The sequence below is a fragment of the Nerophis ophidion genome, linkage group LG02 (assembly GCF_033978795.1).
Source record: "Nerophis ophidion isolate RoL-2023_Sa linkage group LG02, RoL_Noph_v1.0, whole genome shotgun sequence".
Classification (NCBI taxonomy): Eukaryota; Metazoa; Chordata; class Actinopteri; order Syngnathiformes; family Syngnathidae; genus Nerophis; species Nerophis ophidion.
The window spans coordinates 1986150-2004914 of NC_084612.1; the positions used below are offsets into that span (position 1 = coordinate 1986150).

At 39.4% G+C, this 18765-nt stretch overlaps 1 protein-coding gene across 1 annotated transcript in view; it reads left to right on the plus strand.

The window, feature by feature from the left end:
• The window catches only part of fhod1 (formin homology 2 domain containing 1), a 54392-nt gene that overhangs the window by 14117 nt on the left and 21510 nt on the right, over window positions 1-18765 (plus strand). Inside the window, exons 7-15 of the mRNA XM_061875873.1 lie at window positions 1-118; window positions 3771-4105; window positions 4256-4363; window positions 6990-7052; window positions 10476-10496; window positions 10852-10902; window positions 14281-14435; window positions 16838-16981; window positions 17063-17235. The exon at window positions 1-118 is cut by the window's left edge and continues 233 nt beyond it. Coding sequence (XP_061731857.1) covers window positions 1-118; window positions 3771-4105; window positions 4256-4363; window positions 6990-7052; window positions 10476-10496; window positions 10852-10902; window positions 14281-14435; window positions 16838-16981; window positions 17063-17235 — 1168 coding nt within the window. The remainder of the gene's footprint in view (window positions 119-3770; window positions 4106-4255; window positions 4364-6989; window positions 7053-10475; window positions 10497-10851; window positions 10903-14280; window positions 14436-16837; window positions 16982-17062; window positions 17236-18765) is intronic.

An 18765-nucleotide genomic window follows, 5' to 3' on the forward strand; every position in this document is an offset into this window, starting at 1 on the left:
CTCCTTCTACGACGTGACCGACTGTCTGGAGCAGCTGTCCATGGAGGCCGTGGTCCAAAGGCACGTGGGCAACATGGACGCCGAGCCCGACCTCCGAGCGCAGTTCGCCATCTACGAGGTAACAAAACGTCAACATCAGGGGTGTCCAAAGTGTAGCTCATTTTTTTAAAGGCCTACTGAAATGAAATGTTCTTATTTAAACGGGGATAGCAGGTCCATTCTATGTGTCATACTTCATCATTTCGTGATTTTGCAATATTTTTGCTGAAAGGATTTAGTAGAGAACATCGACGATAAAGTTTGCAACTTTTGCTCGCTAATAAAAAAGCCTTGCCTGTACCAGAAATAGCAGACGATGTGCGCATAACGTCACGGGTTGTAGGGCTCCTCACATCCTCACATTGTTTACAATCATAACCACCAGCAGCTAGAGCTATTCGTTCCGAGAAAGTGACAATTTCCCCATTAATTTGAGCAAGGATGAAAGATTCATGGATGAGGAAATTTAGAGTGAAGGACTATGAAAAAAAAAAAAAGGCGGTTGCAGTGGGAGCGATTCAGATGGTATTAGACCCATTTACTAGGATAATTCTGGAAAATCCCTTATCTGCCTATTGTGTTACTAGTGTTTTAGTGAGATTATATGGTACCTGAAAGTCAGAGGGGTGTGCCACAGATGTGTTGACCCCACAGTCTCTGAGGGAAGTCACGGTAGCTGCAGCAGGACAGAAGCTCCGCTGATGTCTCCGGTAAGGAGCGTCTTATTACCACAATTTTCTCACCGAAAACTGCCGGTTGACATGTAGTCAGGATCCATGTTCGCTTGACCGCTCTGATCCATAGTAAAGCTTCATCTTCGTGAATTTTAAACAAGGAAACACCAGCTGTGTTTTTGTGGCTAAAGGCTAATAGCTTCCCACCTCCATCTTTCTACTTTGACTTCTCCATTATTAATTGAACAAATTGCAAAAGATTCAGCAACACAGATGTCCAGAATACTGTGTAATTATGCGATTAAAGCAGACTACTTATAGTTTGGATCGGGCTGGAAAATAATGTCCGCTACAACCGGAGACGTCAAACGCACGCGTCATCATACCGCGACGTTTTCAACACGACACTTTGCGGGAAATTTAAAATTGCATTTTAGTAAACTAAAAAGGCCGTATTGGCATGTGTTGCAATGTTAATATTTCATCATTGATATATAAACTATCAGACTGGGTGGTCGGTAGTAGTGGGTCACAGTAGGATTTTAACAGCCACATTTCTAATATTAGCATACTAGCTTTTTTTTGTGTGCAAATTTTGCAGTTATACATCTCAGCCCTAAATATTTTGTTACTTTATGCATGTTACAGTTAGCATTTTAGAATATTTGATACACCTCAATCATATTTTGGTACTTGATGCACGCTAGCATTTCAAACACGCTTTTCAGGTACAGACCTCAGAGTAATATATGTTGGTACTTGATGCATGTTAGTTAGCATTTTACATGCTAGTTGGGAAGCATGTGTTTTAGTATTTCACTAATATGAACTGTAAGAATGCTATTGTTGGCAAAGTACTGTTGGCGTGTTAGCGTTTAGCTAATTTAGCAGTTATATACCTCAGCGTCAAATAATTTACTTTATGTATGATAACTGTTAGCATGCTAACATTAATATGCTAGTTTTTTTTTTAATATATACAATTTTATAGATATACACCTCAATCATATTTTGGTATTTGCATGCTTGCATTTTAAACCCGTTTTTCAGGTACGGACCTCCGAGTAATATGTTTCGTACTTGATGCATGCTACAGTTAGCATTTTAGCATGCTAGTTTTTTTTAGCTAGATGAATAGCATGTGTTTTAGTACTTCACTAATATGAACTGGAAGCATGCTATTGTTAGCACAGTACTGTTGGCGTGCTAGCTTTGTTAGCTTACTTAGCAGTTATACCCCTCAGCGTCAAATTTTTTGTTACTTTATGAAAAATACTTGTTAGCATGCCAACATTAATATGCTAGTATTTTTTTTTAAATATACAATTTTATAGATATACACCTCAATCATATTTTGGTATTTGATGCATGCCAAAATTTTAAACACCTTTTTCAGGTACAGACCTCAGTGTAATATGTTATTACAGTTAGCATTTCAGTATGCTAGCATAAGCATGCTAGCTTTTTTTTTTTAGCTAGCATGGTTAGGTATCCACCTGGGCATCATGTGTTTTGGTATTTCGCCAATGCTAACTGTAAGCATGACATTATGAGCACGTTTGCATAGTACTGTTGGAGTGCTAGCGTTTTTAGCTGATTTAGCAGTTATACACCCCAATGTCAAATATTTTGTTACTTTACGAATGATACCTGGTAATATGCCATTTTTTTTATTTTTTTTTTTTGTAGGTATTCACTTCTACAATTATATTTTGGTACTTGATGCATGTTAACAATAGAATGCTAGCATTTATACATATTTTTTCAGGTACAGACTAAGTATTATTTTGGTATCCAACACATGTTACAGTTGGAATTTTAGAATGCTAAACACAAGCACGTAAGCTGTTTTAGTTCATTAAGCAGGTATGGGTGTCATATATTTTGGTATTTGACTAATGCTAACTAAGTATGCCATTGTTAGCATGCTAGCGTTTTAACTATCACAACAGCAGATATACACTTTAGCGTCAAATATTTTGTTGACGAATGATTCCCGTTTTTATGCCAGCTTATTTTAGTGAATTATGAAGGTATACATCTCAGTCATTATTTGGTACTTGATGCATTCTAATGTTAGCATACAAACACATTTTTCAGGTGAATTCTTTTGTTATATATCTTGGTACTTAACACATGTTACAGTTTGCTTTTTGGCATGTTAAAATAAGCATGTTAGCTTTTTAAGTTAATTAGCAGGTATACTATACAGTGTCATATTTTGATATTTCACTAAATCTAACATGCATGAGGGGCGGTATAGCTCGGTTGGTAGAGTGGTCGTGCCAGCAACTTGAGGGTTCCAGGTCCGATCCCCGCTTCCGCCATCCAAGTCACTGCCGTTGTGTCCTTGGGCAAGACACTTTTACCCACCTGCTCCCAGTGCCACCCACACTGCTTTAAATGTAACTTAGATATTGGGTTTTACTATGTAAAACCGTTTTGACTCACTCGAGAAAAGCGCTATATAAATATAATTCACTTCACTTCACATTGTTAGCATAGCATGCTAGCTCTTTTTAGTCATTTTGCTACATGACGCTATTTAGCCAGCCTGCTAACTTTTAGCATTTCAGTTTGGTTTTAGATCTTCAGCATTCACATGGGATTTGATTTTTAGTTCTTCGGGGGAAAAAAAAGTACACATTGTATGTACTGGTTTTGAAGGTGATGCCTACCAAAATGGCCTCCACATACTTTCATTTGTCAGTCTTGGGCAACCCTGGTCTACATTAAAGTTAAAGTACCAATGATTGTCTCACACACACACTAGATGTGGCGAAATTCTTCTCTGTATTTGACCCATCAACCTTGATCCCCCCCCGGGAGGGGAGGGGAGCAGTGAGCAGCAACGGTGGCCGCGCCCGGGAATCATTTTTGGTGATTTAACCCCCAATTCCAACCTTTAATGCTGAGTGCCAAGCAGGGAGGTAATGGGGCCGTTTTTATAGTCCTTGGTATGACTCGGCCGGGTTTTGAACTCACGACCTACCGACGTTAGGGCGGAGACTCTAACCATAGTCGTGTGTGTGTGTGTGTGTGTGTGTGTGTGCGCAGGCGGCTTTGAAGTTCGAGGACGGCGACATGATCGACCCCTCGCCTCACCTGCGCAAGGAGCGACGGAAGACGGCCGCCGGCGATCAGGAAGGTCGGCGGAGTCGCCGCTCGTCCAGCCAAAACATCCCCGACCTCGTGGCGTCCTCTGCGGGCTCCTCCCCCTGCACCTCGCCCATCCCTCCTGCCTCCCGCACCGCCGCCGGCAGCCCGCTCTCGCCTTCCCCGTTGACCTCCGAACCCAGCAGCCCCGCCTCCAGCCCCTCCGGATCCCTGAGAGGGTCCCCTCAGCCCTCCAACGGAGACGCCGAGCACGAGCAGAAGACGCCGTCCAGCCCGTAAGCTGTACCTTGACTCCTCCCCCTTGACATGAATGTCCTCTCCTTCTCTCGGGTGTCTTCTTCTCCTGGTGCTGTGTTTCTGACACGGGTGTCCTCAACCCCCTTTTCTATCTCCCTTCTGCTGTTGCGGCGCCACTTGGCCACCAGGAGTCGCTCTTTCCTCAGCCACCACATGTCCGCTTTGGGCTTGAGCAGGAAGTCCCGAATCTTCTCCAAGGCCAGCTCCATTAATGAGGACTCGCCGACCTCCCACGGGTCTGTTCGGCATGTCACACTGAAGGGGAGGGGCCTTTACATCTCAATCATATTGTAGTACTTTGTGCATGCTGGCATTTTAGACACATTTTTTAGGTACAGGCTAATTAGTTCCACCTGCCTCTGATTAGTGGTCGGCACGCTCATCTGCCGCCGAGCACTAATCAGAGGCAGGTGGAACCAATCAGTACCCATGGTAACCAAAACAAACCCAGAAGTGCACAAAACAGGAATTAAGGAAGCCCAAAACTAAAAGAACATAACTAAACAAAACATGATCCGGAGCACGGATTATGACAGTAATCAGAGGCAGGTGAAACCAATCAGTACCCATGGTAACCAATACAAACCCAAACGTGCACAAAACCGGAACTAAGGAAGTCCAAAACTAACAAAACAAAACATGATCCGGACTACGGTTCGTGACACAGAGTAATACATGTTTGTACTCAACATGTTACAGTTAGCATTTTAGCATGCTAACTTTTTTAGCTTTTTAGGTACTCACCAATTTTTAGGTATTCACCAATTGGTTCCACCTGCGTCTGATTAGTGTTCGGCATGTTGACCTGCCGCCGAGCACACTTCAGAGGCAGGTGAAACCAATCAGTACCCGTGGTAACCAAAACAAACCCAGACGTGCACAAAACCGGAACTAAGGAAGTCCAAAACTAGGAGAACATAACTAAACAAATCATGATTCGGCTCATGGACCATGACAGTAATCAGAGTTAGGTGAAACAAATTAGCACCCATGGTAACTAGAACAAACCCAGACGTGCACAAAACCGGAACTAAGGAAGTCCAAAACTAACAGAACATAACTAAACAAAACATAATCCGGACCACGGATCATGACACAGAGTAATACATGTTGGTACTCAACATGTTACAGTTAGCATTTTAGCATGCTAACTTTTTTCGCTTTTTAGGGATTCACCAATTTTTAGGTATTTACCAATTTTTAGGTACAGTATTCACCACTTTTTAAGTATTCACCAATTGGTTCCACCTGCGTCTGATTAGTGATCGGCACGTTCACATGCCGCCGAGCACTAATCAGAGGCAGGTGGAACCAATCAGTACCCAAGGTTAACCAAAACAAACCCAGAAGTGCACAAAACCGGAACTAAGGAAGTCCAAAACTAGGAGAACATAACTAAACAAATCATGATTCGGCTCACGGACCATGACAGTAATCAGAGGCAGGTGGAACCAATCAGTACCCAAGGTTAACCAAAACAAACCCAGAAGTGCACAAAACCGGAACTAAGGAAGTCCAAAACTAGGAGAACATAACTAAACAAATCATGATTCGGCTCACGGACCATGACAGTAATCAGAGGCAGGTGAAACCAATTAGCACCCATGGTAACCAAAACAAACCCAGACGTGCACAAAACCGGAACTAAGGAAGTCCAAAACTAACAGAACATAATCCGGACCATGAATCATGACACAGAGTAATACATGTTGGTACTCAACATGTTACAGTTAGCATTTTAGCATGCTAACTTTTTTAGCTTTTTAGGTATTCACCTGGGTAGCATGTGTTTTGGTATTTCACTAATGCGAACTGTAAGCATGCCATTGTGAGCATGTTAGCATAGTACTGTTGGTGTGCTAGCGTTTTAGCTAATTTAGCTAAAAATAATTTGTTACTTTACGAATGATACCCGGTAATTTGCTAGCTTTTTATTTATTTATTTATTTATTTATTTTTTAGTTAATTTAGCAGGTATACACTTCCACATCAAATATTTAGTTACTTAATACCTGTTAGCATGCTAACATTGATATGTTAGCTTTTTATCTATTTATTTATGTTATTTTTGTAAGTATACACTAATTATATTGATACTTGATGCATGTTAATGGTAGCATGCTAGCATTTAAAAAAAAATAAAAAAATAAAAATTCAGGTACAGACTAGGTGTAATATTTTGGTATTTAACAAATGTTACAGTTGGCATTTTAGCATGCTAAACAGAAGCATGTAAGCTGTTTTAGTTCATTAAGTAGGTATGGGTGTCGTATATTTTGGTATTTCACTAATGCTAACTGTAAGTAAGCCATTATTGGCATGTTTGCGTAGTACAGTTAGCATCCTAGTGTTTTAACTATAATAGCATCAGATATATATATATATATATATATATATATATATATATATATATATATATATATATATATATATATATATATATGTATGTATGTATGTATGTATGTATGTATGTATGTATGTATATGTATGTATATGTGTGTGTGTATATATAATGTGTGTGAATATATATATATATAAATGTGTGTGTGAATATATATATATATATATATATATATATATATATATATATATATATATATATATATATATATATATTAGTGTGTGTGTGTAATATATATGGTGTGTGTATGTGTATATATATATATGTGTGTGTGTGTGTGTGTGTATATATATATATATATATATATATATATATATATGTGATGTGTATATATACATATGTGTGTTTGTGTGTATATATTTATATGTACATATAAATTTGTGTTGGGGAGGTAGCTGTGTACACTCACTGTGTGTGTGTGTGTGTGTGTGTGTGTGTGTGTGTGTTGTATGCCCATTCAGCTCGTCGCCCTCCAGCACGGAGAAAAGTTCCGATCATCAGAGCAGCAACAAGACGACTTTCAAGTGAGTTGCAGCTGTTAAACGCCATGTAAGGTCCTGTGTCAAGTTGGCCTCCCTTATCATTGCAAATAATAATATAAACACGGCCATTCGTTTCTTAGGTTTTTCTAAAATACATTTTCTGACTAGTGACGTCATCCAGCCCCCTACATTGTCAAAACCTCCCCAAACTTCTCCCCAATTGTTTGGGGGAGATTTTGATAGTATATACACAAAACTATTTTGCAGCACAAACGTTTGTTCTGAAAAATTTAAGGATATCATTTTAGGATATGATGGCAGTGCTCTTAAAAAGTACAACAAAATTAAATTGTTTATAGTTTTTGTGTATGAAATATTTTTTTTGTGTTATTAATGTACCTGTCTCGATCATGTCAAAATATTTGCAAATTTGTCCCATTTTTTTTTGTGCTGCAAATGTTTCTTGTCTAATATAGCTACAGTCCAGGCAAAAAGTGTGGACACACATTCTAATTCAATGCATGTTCTTTATTTTCTTGACTATTTACATTGTAGATTGTCACTGAAGGCATCAAAACTATGAATGAACGCATGCGGAGTCATGTACTTTTTCACACACTCTTGGCATTCTCTCAAAGAGCTTCAAGAGGTTGTCACCTGAAATGGCTTTCACTTCACAGGTGTGCTCAAAGCTCATCGAGAGAATGCTAAGAGTGTGCAAAGCAGTAATCCGAGCAAAGGGTGGCTATTTTGAAGAAACTAGGACATAAACATGTCTTCAGTTATTTCACCTTTTATTTGTTAAGTACATAACTCCACATGTGTTCACACATAGTTGTGATGCCTTCAGTGACAATCTACAATGGAAATAGTCAAGAAAATCAAGAAAACACATTAAATGAGAAGATGTGACCAAACTTTTGGCATGTAGTGTATTTTAACAAATAGTTTTTGTTATTAATTTAATAGTATTCACAACTAGCGCCCCATCTTGTCAAAATCCACCCAAATGTGTCCCATTCGTTTGAGCTGCAAATTTGGCTTGTTTATTATAGTTGTTAATTTATTATTATTCATAACCAGCCTCCTCTTATGTCAAAATATTGCCAAACATGTCTCATTTGTTTGTGCTGCAAATGTTTTTTGTCTACTATAGTTGTGTTAACAAATTGTTTTTGTTATTAATGTAATATTATTCATAACCAGCCCCCCGTCATTTCAAAATATTCACAAACTGGTCCAATTCGTTGGTGCTGCAAATTGTTCTTGTTTATTGTAGTTGTTATTACAAATTTTTTATTGTATTATTATTCATAACCACCTTCCCGTTATGTCAAAATATTCGCAAACCTGTTCCATTTGTTTGTGCTGGAAATGTTTCTTGTCTATTTTGTTAACAAATTATTTTTGTTATTAAGATATTATTATTCATAACTAGCCCCCCAGCTTGTCAAAATATTCGCAAACTTGTCCCATTTGTTTGTGCTGCAATTTTTTCTTGGTTATTATAGTTATTAACAAATTTATTTAATTTATTATTCATAACCAGCCTCCCGTTAGGTCAAAATATTCGCAAACATGTCCCATTTGTTTGTGCTGCTAATATTTCTTGTCTACTATAGTTATGTCAACAAATTGTTTTTGTTATTAATGTAATATTATTCATAACCAGCCCCCCGTCATGTCAGAATATTCACAAACTTGTCCCATTTGTTTGTGCCGCAAATGTTTCTTGTCTACTATCGTTATATTATCATGGTTGCCATCGCTGCATTTTTATTACCGCTACACCTTGAAAATAAGTTAGTTTTTGTCTCTTTTTACTTGAAAACTAATTAAAGTAAATGGGTTGTACTTGTATAGCGCTTTTCTACCCCTTTTTAAGGAGCCCAAAGCGCTTTGACAGTATTTCCACATTCGCCCATTCACACATATATTTACACACTGACGGTGGGAGCTGCCATGCAAGGCGCTCACCAGGACCCATCAGGAGCAAGGGTGAAGTGCCTTGCCCAAGGACACAACAGACATGACTAGGATGGTAGAAAGCGGGGATTGCTGGGACAGCCACTCTATCAACTTCGCCACGCCGTAATATATTGTAGCTCCCAGAAGATGACACTATTTTTAACTTTTATTACCAATCTTATGATAACAAACGGCACAATTCCAACAGGTTTTACCTCAAGTGTACACACTTTCCTCTAATGAGTCCGCTAACACTTCCTCATTCTCCGCCAGACACCTTTCAGGTAAACATGGAAAAAACTGACATCATAAGAACATAAAACATTAACATTAGCTGGTCATTACAGTATGAGTGGATATATATAGCCTATTATTTGCGTAATATTGACAAGTGATGTAAAAGTGGTGGTCACGCCCATAACCACGCCCCCACAGGCATCTTGGCAGTGAAGGGGAAATCCTTAATTCTTTTTTGTTTAATTATAGTTTTTATTTGAATATTCTATTATTCATAACCAGCCCCTTCCCTTGTCAAAATATCTGCAAACTTGTCCCATTTAATTGTGCTTCAAGCATTTATTTTGTCTATTATACTGTTTTTGTGTTTTTTATTAATGTTTTGATGTTAACGTGAATATTCATAACCTCCCCACCCCCCCACACACACACACACACACACACACATTGTCAAAATCTCCCCAAACTTATTGCATTTATGTGTACTGATTTGATCTGCAAAAATCTTTTGTTTATTAATAGTTTGTCATGTCGCGTTAGCATTCATAATTCTCTACGCCCACCTTGTCAAAATCTCCCCAAACTTTTTGCATTTGTTTGTGCTGGTATGATCTGCAAAATTTTTTTGTTTATTAACAGTTTTTATGTCATGTTAGCGTTCAAAAATATCCCCGCCCACCTTGTCAAAAGCTCCCCAAACTTATTGCATCTGTGTGTGCTGGTTTGATCTGCAAAAATCTTTTGTCTATTGATAGTTTTTACGTCATGTCGTGTTTGCATTCATAATTAGCCCCGCCCACTTTGTCAAAATCTCCCCAAACTTTTTCCATTTTTTTGTGTTTGTTATTCATAAGCCCCATAACAAACACCACAATAGCTGCACAAAATAATTTTAAAAGCACAAAAGTATTAGGTATTACCATGAATTGATTAACGTGGACCCCGACTTAAACAAGTTGAAAAACTTATTGGGGTGTTAGCATTTAGTGGTCAGTTGTACGGAATATGTACTGTACTGTGCAATCTACTAATAAAAGTATCAATCAATCAAAGGTGTGTATGGGGGGGCTCGTTATGAATAATAAAAGGTTAATAACATATAAACTATACTAGACAAAAATAAGTTTCAGTAGTAGTGTTATTTTAATATTCACAATGACAAAGGGAGCCTACTTCTCACAGGTCATATATGGTTGCCATGGTAACTTTTTTTTTTGTTAAACCCCTTTCTGTCTGTGACTCCTCTCATTCCTCCTTCAGCGAGGATGACCTGTTCCAATAGTAAGTACACGCCCCTACCGACTCCCGCCCCGGGGTCCTCCATTGTCCGTGTGGTGCACAAATTGACTCCTTGTTTAGGCATGGCATCAAACTTCTTGTCAAAGTGTTTTTTTGTTTTTTTTTTGTGGCGGCGGCGTATCGTCGCCACCTGTCGCTTGGTGGCGGTGTTGCAGGGACAGGCTTGTTATCATACTAACCAAAGCTCTGGCCTTATTGCCGAGTCAGCATTGCACAGATGTTTTTATGACAGACCTGTTCTGTCACGCTAATGACGCTTTGTCATTTGAGTATGGCGCCCCCTGGTGAATAGGAAGTGATCTTGTAGGAGTGTGTGTTTGTGTGTGTGTCTCTGCAGCCCAGAAACCTGTAACTTGAATGTGGACAAGCCCATTCTGAGGAAGTTTGAGTAAGTAGAGCAGCGGAAGCAATGCATGCTGGGAGCTGGTGAGCGCATTGTGCCAGGCCCTGATGCTTTTGAGAGTGTTTGTGCATGTGTGTGTGTTTGACATGCACTGAGACCCAATGACGGACATCGACTAGGACTCTTGAACATTGTGATTGTCCTGTTCAGAGACCCAATGAAAGTGTGCATGTGTCGTGCTGGTGGTGGGGAAAAGCCGGGTGGTGTCTAATTGCTGGAGCTGGTTTGGGTCTCTGGACTACATTGATTCAAAATGGGCCAATCGGGTGATGTTGTTGTTGCGTACTGTTCCCGCCTCTTCCTCATTGACTCCTCCCCCCCGCTGGACAAGCCTATCAAACTGTTCCCGCCTCTTCCTCGTTGACTCCTCCCCCCCGCTGGACAAGCCTATCAATTAGAAAATCACAGTTTATAATAATTTTTTTGCAGTAGTCGAGTTTTGGCAGACCTGGGCAAACTAAGGTCCGGGGGCCACATGCGGCCCGTCAAGCCAAGGGTGTCCAAAGTGGGGCCCCGCAGCTAATGTTTTACCGGCCCGCTGCACATCATTCTAAAAATACTAAAAAAAATATATATATATTTTTTTAAACATTAAAAAGTGCAATAAGAGCAAATTGGTGAAATGCAATGAGAAAAAGTTGCATTGTTGATTCTAATAACACAATTTTTTTAAATAATTTCTCAAAAAATAATAATGAATCAAAATCAATGTTGCTATAAATTATTGATTTATTTAAGGACAAACAGGACATAAATACCACAAACAGAAAAAAATGAAAAATATGAAAATTAGAATTATATACTATTACTAATTATAGTAATTATCCTATTGATTGTTATTATAAATATACTAAACCAATTACAATATTATCTGAAACTGATATAGAGATTTGAATGTGGAATGAAAAAAAAAAAAAAAAAAGCATGACCTTTTTATGAGTGGGGCACGTTTGGATCCCCAAGGATTTTAGTGGAATTTAATAACGGTCTTTGCTAAAAAATAAAATGTAATACATTTTGCTATGCATTATTGACCTATTTAGGGATCCAATAAGTTCACATGAAATATTTCACTTTGAAAATCTTTTTGGGAACGATATTGTATATTTTGTATTTTGCCTCAAAAAATAGGGTTTCGACAAAAAGCTTGTAAAAAGTAAAATAAATAATTAAGTAGACTTAGCGATTCAAGGGTTTTATGAAAAAAATAATATGACTTATTTTGAACCTTGTTTATGACTGAAACCCTTCTGGGTCCTTAAGACCTAACTTGAGGGAGCCCCAACAATTAAAAAAAAAAGTGTGTATTGTTCTGGTTTTAAAAATGAAAAAATATCAACTTGGCCCCCGCGTGCTTTGATTTTTCAGTGTGCGGCCCTCAGTGGAAAAAGTTTGGACACCCCTACGTTTCCAAATATTTTTTGTAGATCTTTTAATATGGAAAGTCTAACTGCCATTATGATTTGCAGTGATGTTTTCTAATGACCGTAAGTTTTCAACTGTACCAAGTATTTCAATGGTTGGAATCTGCGCTTTTGGATGATATACCAGTTACTATGGTCATCTATTTAGTTACTACAGTAATCGAATTAGTTACTATGGTAATCTACATCAGTGGTCCTCAACCTTTTTTCAGCAACCCTGTTGCGTTGGACCAGGCATTCCTCTGCTGGGAATTTAAACTGCCGGTCTCTCCCAAGTTCTTTCGATGACACATAAGCTGATTCTCAATGAATCCCAGGCAAAGTTGCTTATCTTAATATTTTATTACCAAAGCTTTGGGAGACCAATCTAGATACAACAACCTTTCAATCGCATTCCCCAAATTGATCCAACATTCAAACAGGAAGACACTACTTCTTGAATACGCAACCAGCCCCCACCCTCCCCAGATGGGACATACAGGTCCTTTGTTCAACTAAACATAAGATATTTAGGGAGTACTCCAACTTCCTAAATTCTAAAGCTTAAAGGCTAACACACAGTTTACTTGCGGGCAAACAGAAAGAGAACAAATGGAAGAACACTAGCTGTTTTAAAATATGACTATGAATATAAAGAAATAACTCTAAAAAATTGATATTTGTAGATATCTATTTCCGTCAACCCCCTGTGAATTTTTTTTAAATTCAAGTACCTCCTAATCATAGCAAAGCATTTTTGGTTGAAAAAAAGAGATTAAAAAAAGTGAAATACAGCACTATGTCATCAGTTTCTGATTTATTAAATTGTATAACAGTGCAAAAATATTGCTCATTTGTAGTGGTCTTTCTTGAACTATTTGGAAAAAAGGATGTGAAAACAAATAAAAACTTGTTGAAAAATAAACAAGTGATTCAATTATAAATAAAGATTTCTACACATAGAAGTAATCATCAACTTAAAGTGTCCTCTTTGGGGATTGTAATAAAGATCCATCTGGATTCATCAACTTAATTCTAAACATTTCTTCACAAAAAAAGTAATCTTTAACATCAATATTTATGGAACATGTCCACAAAAAATCGAGCTGTCAACACTGAATAGTGCTTTTTAATTTTCCTGAAGGAACAAATAAAGTACTATCTAATATAATTGTTGTATTTTTTTTTTCACAGTTTATGAACTTACATTCATATTTTGTTGAAGTATTATTTAATAAATATATTTATAAAGGATTTTTGAATTGTTGATATTTTTAGAATTTGAAAAAAAAATCTTACGTACCCCTTGGCATACCTTCAAGTACCCCCAGGGGTAGGCGTACCCCCATTTGAGAACCACTGATCTACGTCACAGCAGCTCAGACGAGCCACCAAGCACTGTGGGTCGGAAGCGTTTCCACAAATGCGGAAGGAGATTTTCAAAACAAAGTTCTCAAGCTTAGTGATATATCAGATATATATCAGATTATAGGTGGGTTTATTTTGTACCCTTCACATTCATATTTTACTGTTCATTGCATTTTTGTTGTGTTTCACTTGATTGTAAAGTATGTTGTTGGAAAGTGGGTGTGACGTTCATATTTTGTCAATATTCAGTGTTTTATCCTTCATAGAAAAATGTAAAATTCCATTATGTTTTTTAAAGCGGTCTGTCATAATGTTTTTAGCATTCAATCAGACATTATTGTGAGGTTTTGTATTAGTGCTCCTAAAAATAGATATACCAGCCCCACAGACACATTTTTTTTCTCTAAATGTGGCCCTCGAGTCAAAATAATTGCCCAGGCCTGAATAATGTCGTGGTTATGGCAGCAATGAGGTCGTGGGAGGAGTCATTTTTCGAATGAAGTGCGGCGCCTCGACATTGCGGCCTTCCTGCTTCATTTCTGGGTGTTAAGGTCTGGCTCCACGCCCCCACCCCCCAACCTCTTCCACACAGAGACACCTTCCTGCGGAGTCTGGCCGCCACCCAGTGGGAGAAGAGGAGGCGGAGTAAACACCTGAGCCGCTCCACGCTACATTCGTCTGATGATGTCATCACTCCGGACCCACAACCGGCCGAGGACAACAGCGGGGGAGGGCTTCCTGCTAATGGTAGGTCTTGGCATTTCACAATAAAAGCGCTCTGATTGGGACAAGACGGGAAGTACAAACCCCATCTCCATATGAGTTGGGAAATTGTGTTAGATGTAAATATAAACAGAATACAATGATTTGTTAATCATTTTCAAGCCATATTCAGTTGAATATGCTACAAAGACAACATATTTGATGTTCAAACTGATAAACTTTTTTTTTTTTTTTTGCAAATAATCATTAACTTTAGAATTTGATGCCAGCAACACGTGACAAAGAAGTTGGGAAAGGTGGCAACAAATACTGATAAATTAGAGGAATGCTCATCAAACACTTATTTGGAACACCCCACAGGTGTGCAGGCTAATTGGGAACAGGTGGGTGCCATGATTGGGTATAAAAACAGCTTCCCAAAAAATGCTCAGTCTTTCACAAGAAAGGATGGGGCGAGGTACACCCCTTTGTCCACAACTGCTTGAGTAAATAGTCAAACAGTTTAAGAATGTTCCTTAAAGTGCAATTGCAAGAAATTTAGGGATTTCAACATCTACAGTCCATAACATTCAGAGAATCTGGAGAAATCACTCCACGTAAGCGGCATGGCCGGAAACCAACATTGAATGACCATGACCTTCGATCCCTCAGACGGCACTGTATCAAAAACCGACATCAATCTCTAAAGGATATCACCACAAGGGCTCAGAAACACTTCAGAAAACCACTGTCACTAAATACAGTTGGTCGCTACATCTGTATGTGCAAGTTAAAGCTCTACTATGCAAAGTGAAAGCCATTTATCAACAACATCCAGGAAAGCCGCCGGCTTCTCTGGGCCCGAGATCATCTAAGATGGACAAATGCAAAGTGGAAAAGTGTTCTGTGGTCTGACGAGTCCACATTTCAAAATTGATTTTGGAAATATTCGACATTGTGTCATCCGGACCAAAGGGGATGCGAACCATCCAGACTGTTATCGACGCAAAGTTCAAAAGCCAGCTTCTGTGATGGTATGGGGGTGCATTAGTGCCCAAGGCATGGGTAACTTACACATCTGTGAAGGCACCATTAATGCTGAAAGGTACACACAGGTTTTGGAACAACATATGCTACCATCTAAGCGCCATCTTTTTCATGGAAGCCCCTGCTTATTTCAGCAAGACAATGCCAAGCTACATTCAGCACGTGTTACAACAGCGTGGCTTCGTAGTAAAAGAGTGTGGGTACTTTACTGGCCCGCCTGCAGTCCAGACCTGTCTCCCATCGAAAATGTGTGGCGCATTATGAAGCGTAAAATACGACAGAGGAGACCCTGGACTGTTGAACGACTGAAGCTCTACATAAAACCAGAATGGGAAATAACGATTAGTTTCCTCAGTTCCCAAACATTCATTGAGTGTTGTTAAAAGAAAAGGTGGTGAACATGCCCTTTCCCAACTACTTTGGCACGTGTTGCAGCCATGAAATTCTAAGTTGATTATTATTTGCAAAAATATAAAGTTTATGAGTTTGAACCAGCACCTCCAAGTCCGAGTCCATGGTTCTCGCCCGGAAAAGGGTGGAGTGCCATCTCCGGGTTGGGGAGGAGACCCTGCCCCAAGTGGAGGAGTTCAAGTACCTAGGAGTCTTGTTCACGAGTGGGGGAAGAGTGGATCGTGAGATCGACAGGCGGATCGGTGCGGCGTCTTCAGTAATGCGGACGTTGTATCGATCCGTTGTGGTGAAGAAGGAGCTGAGCCGGAGGGCAAAGCTCTCAATTTACCGGTCGATCTACGTTCCCATCCTCACCTATGGTCATGAGCTTTGGGTCATGACCGAAAGGATAAGATCACGGGTACAAGCGGCCGAAATGAGTTTCCTCCGCCGGGTGGCGGGGCTCTCCCTTAGAGATAGGGTGAGAAGCTCTGCCATCCGGGAGGAACTCAAAGTAAAGCCGCTGCTCCTCCACATCGAGAGGAGCCAGATGAGGTGGTTCGGGCATCTGGTCAGGATGCCACCCGAACGCCTCCCTAGGGATGTGTTTAGGGCACGTCCAGCTGGTAGGAGGCCACGGGGAAGACCCAGGACACGTTGGGAAGACTATGTCTCCCGGCTGGCCTGGGAACGCCTCGGGATCCCCCGGGAAGAGCTAGACGAAGTGGCTGGGGAGAGGGAAGTCTGGGCTTCCCTGCTTAGGCTGCTGCCCCCGCGACCCGACCTCGGATAAGCGGAAGATGATGGATGGATGGATGGAGTTTGAACATCAAATATCTTGTCTTTGTAGTGCATTCAACTGAATATGGGTTGAAAAAGATTTGCAAATCATTGTATTCCGTTTATATTTACATCCAACACAATTTCCCAACTCATATGGAATTGGGGTTTGTATTATGAGACTGGTTAGAGCAGTTATTCACACGGCTTTTGGTCACGTGACCCCGCAGGCGCCGTGCAGAGACAGTGCAGCACACTCTCCAACGACAAGAAGTTCCTTCTGGACATGCTCTTCTCCAAAGCCTCCGCCCCCACGCCTACAAGCCCGACCGCCGCCCCGGACGATGCTCTTGAGGATGGCAACTTCCTGCCTGGTGAGGCGGAGCAAACACAGCAACCCGCTTCTGACCTCGGTCTTGCTGGCCCTTGACATATGTCGCCATCTTTCTCTTCAGGCGACGGGGGCCTGGTGGGGCGGGGCCGGGTTCTGGAGCGCCTGTCCAGCCTCCGGGCACGCTCCGAGGAGGCGGCCACCGCAAGCGAGAGTAGCGCCTCCCGCAGGGCGGAGCTCGAAGGGCTGGAAGGCTCCGCCCAGGTGGCGCTGGCCCGCCTGGCAGAAGGGCAGCAGGTCAGCGTTTTTGAGCGTCACGACATGTCATGTGACCTAGTGAAAGCTCTAATAGGCCATGGGGGGGTCTTATAGGCTGTCAATCATTTTGTCACCTTATTTTTTAATGAATTTATTAATCAATCCAACAAAACCAATACATAATAATAATAATGCAATCAAATTCCAAAAACAAACCCGACCCAGCAACATTAAGAATAGCAATAAACAGACTAATTGAGGACACACAAACATGACACAGTACAATTCAAAAGTAGTGAAAGTAAAATGAATATTATCATTAGTAACAATTTCAAAATAGCAGTGATTAAAAATCCCTCATTGATATTATCATTAGAAACGTTAATACAAAAAATAATTTTAAAAAAATGAACAATGCATCGCATCTCATAAGCTTGATAACACACTGTGTCCAATATTTTACACAAAGATATAATAAGTCATATTTTGGTTCATTTAATACTTAAAACAAATTTCAATAATGGATCCCATATTCCGATATATGACTCATTATTATCTAAACTAAATGCAGTTTTTTCTACTGATATCATCTCAATAGCTCGTGTAGACCAGTCAGTAAGGCTGTGAATCTTTGGGTGTCCCACGATTCGATTCAATATTGATTTTTGGGGTCACGATTCGATAATATATCGATTTTTTATTTATTTGATTATCGATTCAAAAATGATATTTTTCCGACTCAAAACGATTCTGTATTCATTCAATACATAGGATTTCAGCAGGATCTACCCCAGTCTGCTGACATGCTAGCAGAGTAGTTGATTTTTTGAAAAAAAAGCTTTTATAATTGTAAAGGACAATGTTTTATCAACTGATTGCAATAATGTAATTTTTTTTAACTATTAAACAAACCAAAAAAATTACTTATTTTATCTTGTGTTGTCAAGCTTCCGAGATGCGATGCAAGTGTAAGCCACTGTGACACTATTGTTCGTTTTTTTTTGTTCTTTTTTTTTTATAAATGTCTAATGATAATGTCAATGAGGGATTTTTAATCACTGCTATGCTGAAAGTATAACTAATATCGATACTGTTGTTGATAATATTCATTTTTGTTACACTACTTTTGGTTTGTTCTGTGTCGTGTTTGTGTCTCCTCTCAATTGCTCTGTTTATTGCAGTTCTGAGTGTTGCTGGGTCAGGTTTGGTTTTGGAATTGGATTGCATTGTTATGGTATTGCTGTGTATTGTTTTGTTGGATTGATAAAAAAAAAAAAAAATTAAAATCAATTTTTTTAAAATGAGAATCGATTCTGAATCGCACAAAGCATTTGATTCGAATCGATTTTTTTCAACACCCCTACCACTCAGTATGAGTTGGACTATCAACATTTATCCATTTTTTTTATTATTACCCGTTTTGTTGTTATGCATATTGAAAGAAATGCATTTTTACTCTTTGATGACACGTTACTAAATTGATTGGAGATCCCCAAGAATACAAGTTTGCAATGTCATTGGGATGTTTATATTAAGGAATGTGATTGCTTCTTTTGTTGTTTTCAACCA